Source organism: Meleagris gallopavo, chromosome 2 (genome assembly GCF_905368555.1).
Source record: "Meleagris gallopavo chromosome 2, MGAL_WU_HG_1.1, whole genome shotgun sequence".
In the NCBI taxonomy this organism is placed as follows: domain Eukaryota; kingdom Metazoa; phylum Chordata; class Aves; order Galliformes; family Phasianidae; genus Meleagris; species Meleagris gallopavo.
In genome coordinates this window covers 28,998,257-29,009,801 of record NC_139405.1, presented here as the reverse complement: position 1 = coordinate 29,009,801, position 11,545 = coordinate 28,998,257, and the positions used below count along the sequence as shown (strand labels likewise).

Genomic DNA, 11,545 nt, shown 5'->3' with positions numbered 1-11,545 from the left:
AATAACTGGCCCGTGTCCTTTCTGCAAGCCAGGAGGGAACCTGTGCAGCTGGCAGGCTGTTTGTTGCTGATAGGAGCGAAGATTTATGGTTATTTCTTTTTCTCCCTGAGTCATGCAGCCTTTAAAAAATAAAAGCTTAAAAATTTAAGCTTCAGCTTCCAAGCTTAACATCTTCAAAACAGATAGCAAAGAACAGTTGTACATAAATGGGACTAAAGTTGGCACTGCACAGACTAGACACATGCTATTTCCCAATGACTCTGCTGCAATAAGAGATAATTTTGGGATTAACTCGTTCTTATTAAATGGGATACATTTTTTTTCCTATATAACTTTGCTTTTCTGATGGTTCAGAGACAAAAACAAACAAACAAACAAAACAATTCAAACAAACCCCCACCCTTTTCCTGCTACAGAATAACATATATTGCTAAATGTTTTGAAAAGAAAAAGGGAAAGAATGGGAAAGCACAGGAACAGAGAGACTCAAGTGAGATCTTACATGATTAATTCTTTTTTATCTTAAACTACAATGAGATCTGTTTAGCACAGCCTACAAAGATATACAAGTAGCAGTCAGTAGAGGACAAACTACAAAATGATTAACAAAAATGTCCCATTTATTTTTCTTCATATAGTGAAAATAAAATGATTTTTACTTGGTATGCATCTGGTCTTTCCAACTCAGATGATGTTGTCACAGTGTCTTATGCTTAGATTGCCACTACTTATTAACAAGTGAATCCATCCTCTAGAATTAGAAGTAATTTGGAAAAAAGTCCCTGGACTGTGGCAACCAACTGCCCCTGCACTCCGCTTCTGTTTGGAAAGGTATCTGCATTTCCACTTCAGTCTGCACTCCCTCATGTTCTGAACCTATTCACAATCATTTTACAAGCACAAAGATAAACTAGATCCTCAACAGAGCAATGAGAAAGAATATTTCTTCCACACTTTGCTCTCACTCAACTTATCTCTCCATTCTTTGATTTTGTAATTTTTTTTTTTCTTTCTTCTAGTATAATACATCAGCATGATGCTAGGAATTGCATTATCTTGGACATAACCAACATTTTGCCTGAGGGCTGCAATGGAAATTTCTCGAAGCCTTCAAGAAGCCTTTGATTCCTTAAGATAGAGCAAAAAGTGTTCACCTTCTTTGTAACTGGGACACATGGCCTGGGAACGCAGATGGTTTCAGAATACATTGTTTTTCACTGACTGGATTATACAACTTTCTGGCTTACATTCTGCCTGTACTGTATTAGGCAAAAGCTATTTCAAAAACAAGTCTTCCTTGCATCACTAATCCCATATGTTAAAAATGTCTAAATTTAGTAAATGAGGTGACTGACAGCTTATGCTCTAAAATGTATACATCCATTTTTTAAAAGGAACAGCAGGATATGACACTTCAAATCACTGAGCTCTTAGTCTCCAAACCGAACAACTGTCAAACTCATTAACAACTTTACAGCTAATAAATGCACAAAAGTAATCAGATCTAATTATATTATGCCTTTTTTTTTTTTTTTTTTTTTCCCCAATGGTTTACTATGGCATCTCAGTTTGAACTTACAATTTGGCATTATACTTCTGACCTTTGAGTTTGGTCTCTCTGCTTACTTGGTAACAAAAGTTGTGTATTCATAATTTCTTCTTCCTAAGAGTAGAGTGGCACGTGCTGGTAGTAGCCTACTGTAGCTGTTGACTTCAGCATTTTCAAAGCTCCAAGCATTTTCAAAGCTTCAAGGAAGCCCATTGGAATACAAGTGCCCAGTGTTTTCTATGATGATATTAAAGCTACTGCATTATGAGTTCCACATCAGTAGAGGCCTTGCTGTGCTAGGACCTAAGTCCAATTCTGATAGAAGTCTCAAATTCTTAAATGCAATACGTGAACAGCACCAGAAAGGCTCTACCATTACTTTAACAAAACTGCAGATAAGTGTTTGAACATAAAAGATCACTTTATTTCTCAAACTACATCCCTCTCATTCTTGAACAGGCGCATTTCTGATCATGACTATTTTAAATGTATCCTATATTTTTCTATGAAGTTAAATACTTAAAAGAAGAGTCCCTAAAGAAAAGAATACAAAGCACAGGAGTCTCACTTGATGTTTTGATTTCAGCATTGTCTGGTCCTGTATTCACTGTGGAGAGTTTGGCTGCTCTTTGAAACTTCTAAATAAGAAATCCAGAGCTAGCCTTCCTTGCTCTGGTTATCAGCTGTTCATGCAAACTTTTAATATAGTGCTAGAGAATGGACAGAATGGGTTATGCTTGTTTAATAACTCTGTAACTTGCATTACAAACACATGTTGGTTGTTATAGAGAAGAACTGTGATGCTTCTTTTTCTACAAGTTCATAGGAAATGATGATTTGAATATCTTCTGGTAAATCAGTACTAACAAGGCTTACCAGGCTGCTGAGTGGTTAACTTACAAAATCAGGCAGTTCCCAAAGTTACTGATCAGATCACTGCAGTGCAATCTGCAACCAGCATTCTCCCTGAAACCTAATTAGCCCAAATGGTTGGCAATGCATATCTACTGCAATATAAAATGTTACCAAGGTCATGCAAACAATGCTGTGTGGGGAATGATTTGCACGTGGTAAGCACAGTCCAATACAGTAGTGCAGCTCCTAACAACCAGCAGTGCAGGTCTGATGTCACAACTTTTCCAGTGGTTGTCACAATAAAAAATAGGTTAAAATAGTCCAGTGCAGGCAATATCATGTTCCTTCAAAGAACTGAGACCACAAAGGTGTAGCATTTCCCACATCAAAAATCATGCTCCTTAAATGTTTTTCATGAAAGAGTGCTGAGTAGGAGCCCCAGTGGGTGTGCCTGCAAATTCATGCCAGTTAAGTGCCTTACTCCAGAGACTGTGCTCCTGACAATGCAATTGCTGTCTGGCAGGCTGATTAAGTTCCATGTACGTGCACTTAACATCTAAAGGACTATGATAAAGTATTCATTTTAAATGAATCTCATATCTGACAGCAAGATCTGAGGTAGTTTAGAACCAGGCTATGGGAAATGGGTGCTTAGGAAACATGAGAAACAAGGGAAGGGATTTAATGCACAAGACTATCGAGATAAACTGGTAATTGCTACAGAGAAAGCGAACATAATCACAGAGTTATAAACTACCACCAGCAGAGAAAGAGGAGCACTGATAGGAATGAGTGGAAAAAGTTCATTAAAGTGGAACTTCTGTTTGGCCTGTCTCTTAATATTTAACTTAAAATATTTGAAGGAACAATATCAACCACCACTCCACAAAGAAAACCAATATTAATGAAATTGAGCAAAGCAGAAAGGAAAGAAAATTTTGCAATATAACAGACAAAGTTGATAGAGATGGGCACTGAATTGTGAAGCGCTGCTGTATTCCTCACAAAGAGCCTACATGCTCAGTGTAACATTTGAATCTATAAGCAGCCAAAATAAGTATTCTGAAAAGATGCAGATTCTTTCAAGGTTCACTTTTGATGATGCAGTTTATTGAGAAAACAATACTTATATACAACTGGAACATTGAGCAATGAACAACTAACAAATTGAACATATATGAACATCACAATGAACAAGAAACACAATTATATTTGATTTAAATTAGATAAGCCCACACAAATCCTGACCTACCACTTAAATCAACAGAAAATCTCTCAACTGATTTTTCTCTTAAAGAAAACAGAGTTCAGATTATGAAAGTAGAAACTTGAAAACAGCTAGTTTGTGGATATTTTCCATATCCACAGACAGTCAAATTAAAACTCACTATCTCTTAACAGTAGTAATTGACTTTTAAATCTGATGTGAATGAACTGGGACTAGGCTACTGAATTCTGTATATAACAAAAAAAAAAAAAAAAAAAAAGGTGTAAATTTAAATCAAATAAATTTAAATACTTAATATATTCTAGATTAGAGGAAAGTTCCAGGAAACACTGCAGCAACAGCAGTATGATTCCAGATAGGGAGAAAAAGAAAAGGAGAAACAGGCAGTCTGGGGGAATCCTGTAGGAAAAAGTAAGAGCTGTGAGGACAGGAGACAAGCAGTAGCTCAGACTACAGGAATCGGACCTTCATGTTGCTCTTCCCATTAAAATGAATAAAATCTTGCTGCCTGCATTACATTCTCTTCCTCAGTTCATCATCCACATTCAGTTTAACTATAGATTCCTTGCCAAAATTCACTACACACACACACAAAAAAAGGCATGTAAAAACACTTTTTTGCCAAGTCACTTCAACTTGTGAAACAAATGCATGCATGCAACTATTTAACAGCCTTTCTCCTCACAACTCCAACTATAGAAGATGCTGATAAACAATTCAGGGGACAAAATCATGCTTCAAAAACACAATATATAACTTCTCATTAAAGACAAAAGTTCTTGATGTCAATTGTTAAACTTATTTATTGGATTCTAGGTTTTAATCATAAACCACCTAGCAATGATAGCTTAGGAGTACAGAGACACAGGATGTAGAACAAAAACAACACAGAGAAAATGAATTATTTCTGGTATGTGTGCAAATTCCCTGCTTTCTCTCCAGAAAGAATCTGCAGCCACTACTGTTCACTTGGATTGCATGGCACAGAGTTTTAGAGGTGCAAACCCTCATCTCAACAATAATACAGCCCAACTTAAGATATTTCAAGATCAGCTGGCACTGTTTGGACACGCAGCATTTGTTGTAAAACAGTTTTGCAAACTGCTTAATACAGACATCTGCGGAGATGTATCTGCCAGCCTGCAGGAGTCAATGAGTAACTCTGAAAGCTGTGAGAAACCAGCTTACCTTCTTCTAACAGAATGGATATGCCAAGATGCTAAACACAAAAGAGATGAGTAAAAGTTCTGACAAAGAAATGTACTACGAACAGTGTAGCTCTCCATCCACTACAAAAGCTCAAGGCCTTCAGCAGCAGGAGGCACTGGGGAGGCAGATTTATACCTAAGCAGACAGAAGTCACCACTCCTTCAGATTTTTAGCGACGATAATCTAAACTCCCATGACATTTATGTAACAAAGTAATTATTCTTTTTTATTTCTGAACATTTACTTATGCTGTTCTATTTGGCTGGTAGGAGCGGGAAAAGAAAAACTCTGATTTCCTGATGGGCTGATAATATCTACTACCAAGAGCGTATTACCTAAGTGTAGTGCTGGTGGTTCACTTACTTCCACCATTTGTATGCATATCGTAGTAATTAAATACATACAGTATTAGAAAATCTAGTTAATCTATGTGTAAGTACCAGATACTAGCATTTTCCTCATGTTATACTACATTATGTTAATCTGGGCTTTGTTTCTGTAATAAAACCATTTCCAAAGATAAGCTGACTCAAATTCTGTCATGGACTCTTGGTATGACTTCTACATTACCTAAGTCAACACTGCAATAAAGCTTGTGAACGGCCTTTGAGAAGTCTGTAGGTGCAGACTTCTCAAAGCAGTTAGCAAAATTCATATGGAGATGCACTCTGTAAAGAGCACAAGTCACATGCAAGGCACCCAGGAGCAACATGTCTGTGTTCATTGGACTGCATAAATGTCTTTGAGATGAGCATTTGATTTCCTCATTTCCTCTCTTTTATTCACTACAGCCAAATCACCAATTCCTAACAACTTTGGCCAAACCAGCTTTGGACCTGCTCATCCATACCTTACTTAGACGTTTGCACATTTTAAGCAACCGTAACAGTGATTTCACATCCTGCCATACCACAGATATTAACATTTCACCCTGTTTTTCTCAGTTTAGGAGTTTTAGGAACCTATTCTAAATTCAAGCTAAATGATAAGCTACTAAGCTCCATTTAACACATATACGAACATGGTATTCCAATTAAAATTGGTATATGGGATATGAATATGGTATTCCATTAAAAATTTGACCCAGTACTTTTATTAACTGTATCCTGTACAAAACCTGTGGAGCTTCTATATGTAATTTAACTAGTACAACTGCTGGGAACCAGTTCAGAGATAGCTGAGGATTCTAACCTAAACACATCATCGATTAAGAGAAGGGAAAGGGAGCCAGGCCTCAAGAATTCTGGGATCCACAAAGTACTATCTTCTAAGCAGTTTTATCCTGTAGTAACTGCTAAAATAACATACAAGCCTAAATGTCTACTCTTAAATACCCCATTAAATACCACTGGCTCTGGTGTTTGCTGACTGCTCCAGTCACAACAACAAATTACCAATGCTTTCATTTGCCAATTTGATGGTAAGTTATCACCTGTCAAAATAGAAACCAACAAACATTTTCTTAGGGGAAAAACAATGTATAGCTTTTCTGCTTCCTCTGAAATCACAGCTGAATTCTGATTCCATATCAAGGGTCTCTGAGTGGGTGACAGTGTATAACCAGAATGATCACGGAACAATCAGACAAAAATGACGCTAACTTTGCCTTCTAATCTTCACACTTCAGATGTACAAAGCATGTGAGTAGATACTCACGTGCGTTTGGCTAGAAAACTTAATTTAGTTAAAGTGAAAAAACTACTGATATCATTTGCTTTCTTTTCTCTCATGGAAATCAAGTTAGGTAATAAACTGAAGACTCTCTGATTTGTTGTTATGATTAGTAAAGATGAAGAAGCATTAAGTTCATTTCAACTTTTCAGCAGAGCTCCACCATGAACTGTCATATTGAACAAACAAAACAGATTTGCATGGAAAAAGGATTAAATGGAGCTGTAAAGGAAGGAGAGCAATGAAAAACAGTTGCTTTCCTAAGAACACTGGCCGATTCTTCCTCTCTGCTGTCTTTTATGTAATTCTTGGATTAATTTCTCATTGCCATTCCTGTTGTCATTCAAGCTTGTTTTAGAGTTTGTTTGAAAGCAGAACTGCACAATTTTTGCTTACTTTAGAAATTCATTTTCACATATAAATCAGTTTTACAAATACTGAATTTACTGTTGCTGAAGTTAATTTTTGGTCACACAGATTTCTGTGAATAAAAATCTTTAAAATTTACTTGGGACTAGTTCATTAAATAAAGAGAATTTAGAAGCTACATATGAGTTGGCCCTAAGTCTGAATTCAATCAATGGAAGAAAAATAAGAGAAAAAGAGGACAAGGGAGTTTAAAGATAATGATAACTACAGCTGAAGTACTAACTAGACAAAATGGTTCAGAATTGGCAATACAATTAATTCCATTGTCTAGAAAGCTGACAACAGGTCTGTCTTATAGTTTCTGACAAGAATGCAATGAACAGCTGGTCAGTTCTCCTCAACCTCTGTTGTAATTAAAGAAAGTGATCATGCAGTTCTGAATAATTATAGTATCTCATGACTCAGTTAAACCCTGATGTTTATAAGTGCCCTGATATTAAGCCATAACAGCACAATTTATTTCCACTGCAAGAAAAAAAACCTAGATTTCAGAAGAACATTCAAGAGCTACATCTCATATTAGGAGTTAATAAATGCAGAGAATGCTTAGAAAGCATGAGAATACTCACACAAAAGCACAGGTCAGTCCTGTGTGATATTATCCTTTGCCAGTAGTAATATTTTGCTGGCACTGTGTTTAAGGCAGAGACTATACTAGGCCACAAAGATTTTGGGGGTGTTTGAGGGTGGATAATGTTAGAAGAACAAGCAAAGTTCAGGTCCCTTAGACACTATTTCTTTGAATGAAAAGGTAGAAATTGTTAAGTTGTGGAAGGGATAAAGACTGTAAGAAAGGACAGTGCTATACTGGCTTTTGTTTTGAATGATTTTTGGGGGTGGGAATTAGAATTTCTATAGGACCTGATTCTTTTTGCTTTGAGATTCTCTTATCTTTTCATTCAGATTCTTGGCAGAGCACTAATGTCATGGGAAATAAATCGACATTTTTCGTCAGCAGTGAGTCACAGAGCAAGATCAAAAAGAATCTGCGGTAGCGTATGGTCTGTAAGGCTTATTAGTATCCAAAAAATTAATTGTGCACATCAAAGATTACAAACTGAAAATCCTGTTCTTTCTCTGAGCGCCTAAACTCAGAACATCTGGCACAAACTTCTTTTTCTTGTTTTTTTGTCTTTTGTTTTTTTTAATAATTAAATATTTTCTATAACAATGACTAGCAGCTAGGTTACACCCCTTGCGTGTCCACAACTTGAAAAAGTACATTTGTTTGATCAAACTGCAGAGAAATATCATCACTGACACGAAAGGTCTTAACTACCAAAGACAAGACATGCTCCATTCATCTCAGTAAGTTTCGACATGTACTACAACTAGAATAGATCTTTTTGTTTTTACTTTTCAAAAAAAAAAAAAAAAAAAAATCCAACTTTTTGGACCTATACTTACACAAAACAATTGCATCCCCAGTAGCTAGTCTCAATTGTTTCATGCTCCAAAGGCTTCTAAGCCATAAGGTAATCGGCAACCAAGACTGGGCGCTGGCTCATAAGCAAGATCCTGCCTCAGAACTCAAGGCTGCATGAGGCAGCCATGGCATGTATTAAAAATGATAGACAATGAAGTTGCATGCATCTTCACTGACAGACATCACAAGACAGACAACAACAGTGGGAAAATACTGTAATATTCTTGATGAAGTCTAGTCAATTTTATTGGAAACAACAAAGAGAAAGCATTTCTCCTATGATGTTTCTACTGATTCATTGCTGCCATTTGTTGTATTTCTTCCAGTTTTAAGCACAACCAGCACACAGCAGGGAAATTCTTTCAAATTACATATTGTGATAAATTAGCATACTATTTGCTATATTGATATGTAGCTCATTTTATCACTATGGTAATGCAAAGGAAAACCATATTTATCCTATACTAGCTTTGTTTTCTTCTGACAAGGCTATCTGTCACCGCAGGAAATTCCATGTTCATAAAACTGGATGGCTGACATTTTCAGCATATGCTTTGAGAGGAATAACAATCCTCCTAATCAATTTTGTCAATTACATCAGTGTTTGTCATAATACAAAAACACTTCTTCACATACTGAAAGACCAACAAGGAGCTTTTCTTAAGTTATCTGGATCTGGAAAGCGAAAGGTTGCAATCTCATTGATGTGTAAGCATGTAGAATAAGTGAAGTAGTAAGCAATTTAATACACACATGGATGGATAATTAATTCTGTGATGTAAAATGAGAGCCAGATCCCTTACAATACAGTGTAAAAGCATAACACTCTATGAAGACTATGAGAAAGTTTATGTGTGGCCCTTAAATTTTTAGATCCAGGCTGTAAAGCATAATTTCTTGGATAAAAATAGCTTTATGCAAATTCTTTCCTTTGTATTCTGAACAAATGCTTGTCAGTGACCAGATGAATTTTCACTTTCTAGATCAAATATTTTTGATGATCTGTTGCAAGTTGTCTTAGAAATATGAGTAAAATTTAAGTAATCACCTTCATGAGTGAAAAATAAGCTTTTCTCAAGATAGAAGTTTGATTTCAAAATTTTCCTTTTGACTATAAGAAATGACAATTTTGTGCTTTGAAAAGCTGACTAGGGTCAAGATTAATACAGCATCCATTAATTAGTTTGTTGATATCATAAAGGCTTTTCTTGACATCCCACTGATGAATGAGGGAATTTGCATCTCAGCAGGTAAACATGTTTGATATTTCCTTAATCTACTGCACAGCATTTGCTGCAGCCAAAAATAAGAGAGAAAGCAGGATGCAGAGTTAAAACAATTTTTGAAAGAGATTACTAGTTACAAAGGAATATGAATGAAGAATAACTTTCAAAAATAACACATATTCTGTACTGATGTGTTCCATAAACATTTTCTTTGCTAATGGAAGCCTTCAGGGAACAAATAGTTATTTCATATGCCTTCCATTCTGCTCAAGTCATCTTAGATTTTCATTGTAGCTCTGCCTTTTATTTTCTTCTGTTCTCCTTGCCTTGGTTAGATTAGAGAGGTAAGGTGTTAATGGGGTACTTGATGAAGATTGAAGACCTATTTTCTCCCCCTTTGGAGACCAGCCTGATTTGAACAAATTGAGAAGAGTGAAGCAGTCTCTTCATGTCCTTGGGAAAAGCCTTTGCCATTTCAGCATTATAAGACATGGTCCCCTTTCTTCACAGTGAAGAAGAAAGAAAAGGTGCCAGCACAAGAAGGTTCTGAATAATTTTATATAATGTCAGTGGGGCAGCAAAAGCTCCCTTTCAATCTCCTTTACGGTTGGTGAGCATGCGAACGCAAGGTGGATCCAGGAGGGGAATGCAAAGAACTAGTGCTTGCAGCTCGAACAGGACGAGAAACAAGCTGTTGTTCACCAGTCCCCACCTCTGTCGTTGCCACTTCCTTACAACCCTCATCCTTGTGGGTACCACTTTGTGCAGGGCACTCAAAATGCACACAGTGAAACACCTGGAGAGAACAAAAAAGGAAGATAAACAATTAAATGCTGGCAAAAGCATGATCAAAGTAAGATGAAATCTATATGCAAGTATGCAGGCCAGATAAGTGCAAAAGCACTTAGTCAAGTAAGAATGCCTCAACATGAGCTCACAACCATTATTCCATGTGACAGAAATATTACAAAGTGATACAAGTTATAAGAGTGGAGCAAGAGAAGGCCTACAAATTATACAAACTTTTACATATGACACTGAAAATCCGAAAGATGGTTCTAAGGCAGATGAGATAGTTGTGATTTTTCCTTTGCCAAACAACATAAATATTTAATATATACTACTGGAAAACAACAACAATTACATTAATTGTTTTATACATCTAATATGATTTAAGTACATCTCCAAAAGACTGCTATTCACACACACTAGAAATTTAAATCATTACCAATATGATCCTATTTCAAGATTGCCCGCTTCTGTAACAACAGTGGTAACTCTACAGATGTTTTCTGTAGTTATGTAGAAATGTATTCAAGACTGCTCAAGGAAACTGCTACTGAAGCAGATGGAATGTGCCCTTTATTACAGTGATCAGTTTTGGAGGCTTCAAACAAAGCCTGGACCACTATCATCGATCTTATACGTAGCTGATGTCTTTAAAGCACTTCTCACAAAGAAGTGTAATTGCTTCTAATCCTAACTGCTCTTTCCCAGGCCTTGTCAAGTTAAAATGGACAAAATCAAATACCATAAACAAAACATAGGTATACTACATATTCATAGAGGAATACACAGTATTATATTTTTTTATCCTCTCTTTAATACAACTGAAAATCCTATTACTCTTTTTGACCATCCTTGCACAAGTGCATATGGAGCAGACATCTGCAATGACACGTCTGCAATAGCCCCTGGGTCTTTTCTGAGAAGGTAGCTAGTTAATTCAAATTCTAACAGCATGAATGAAATGAATAAAAAAAACAAAAAACAAAGAAACATTCACAGTCACTGGCTTTTTTTTTTTTTAATTCCCTTTATATTTTCTTGTTCCTTTCAATGTAGAAATTCCTTCAGATTTTATATAGATACACTATGATGTATGTTCATATTTCCATATATATGTACCTATGTTCACATAAAGATGCACTGCCACCTCTCTATCTGCACCA

The 11,545-nt window shown here is 36.2% G+C and overlaps 1 protein-coding gene across 1 annotated transcript in view; it reads right to left on the bottom strand.

Moving 5' to 3' along the window:
- Nucleotides 1-3,492: 3,492 nt before the first annotated feature.
- Nucleotides 3,493-11,545, bottom strand: part of BTBD9 (BTB domain containing 9) — a 114,227-nt gene continuing 106,174 nt past the window's right edge. The window contains exon 12 of the mRNA XM_085219433.1: nt 3,493-10,389. Within this exon, the coding sequence (XP_085075559.1) occupies nt 10,195-10,389 (195 nt within the window). The 3' untranslated portion in view covers nt 3,493-10,194. The remainder of the gene's footprint in view (nt 10,390-11,545) is intronic.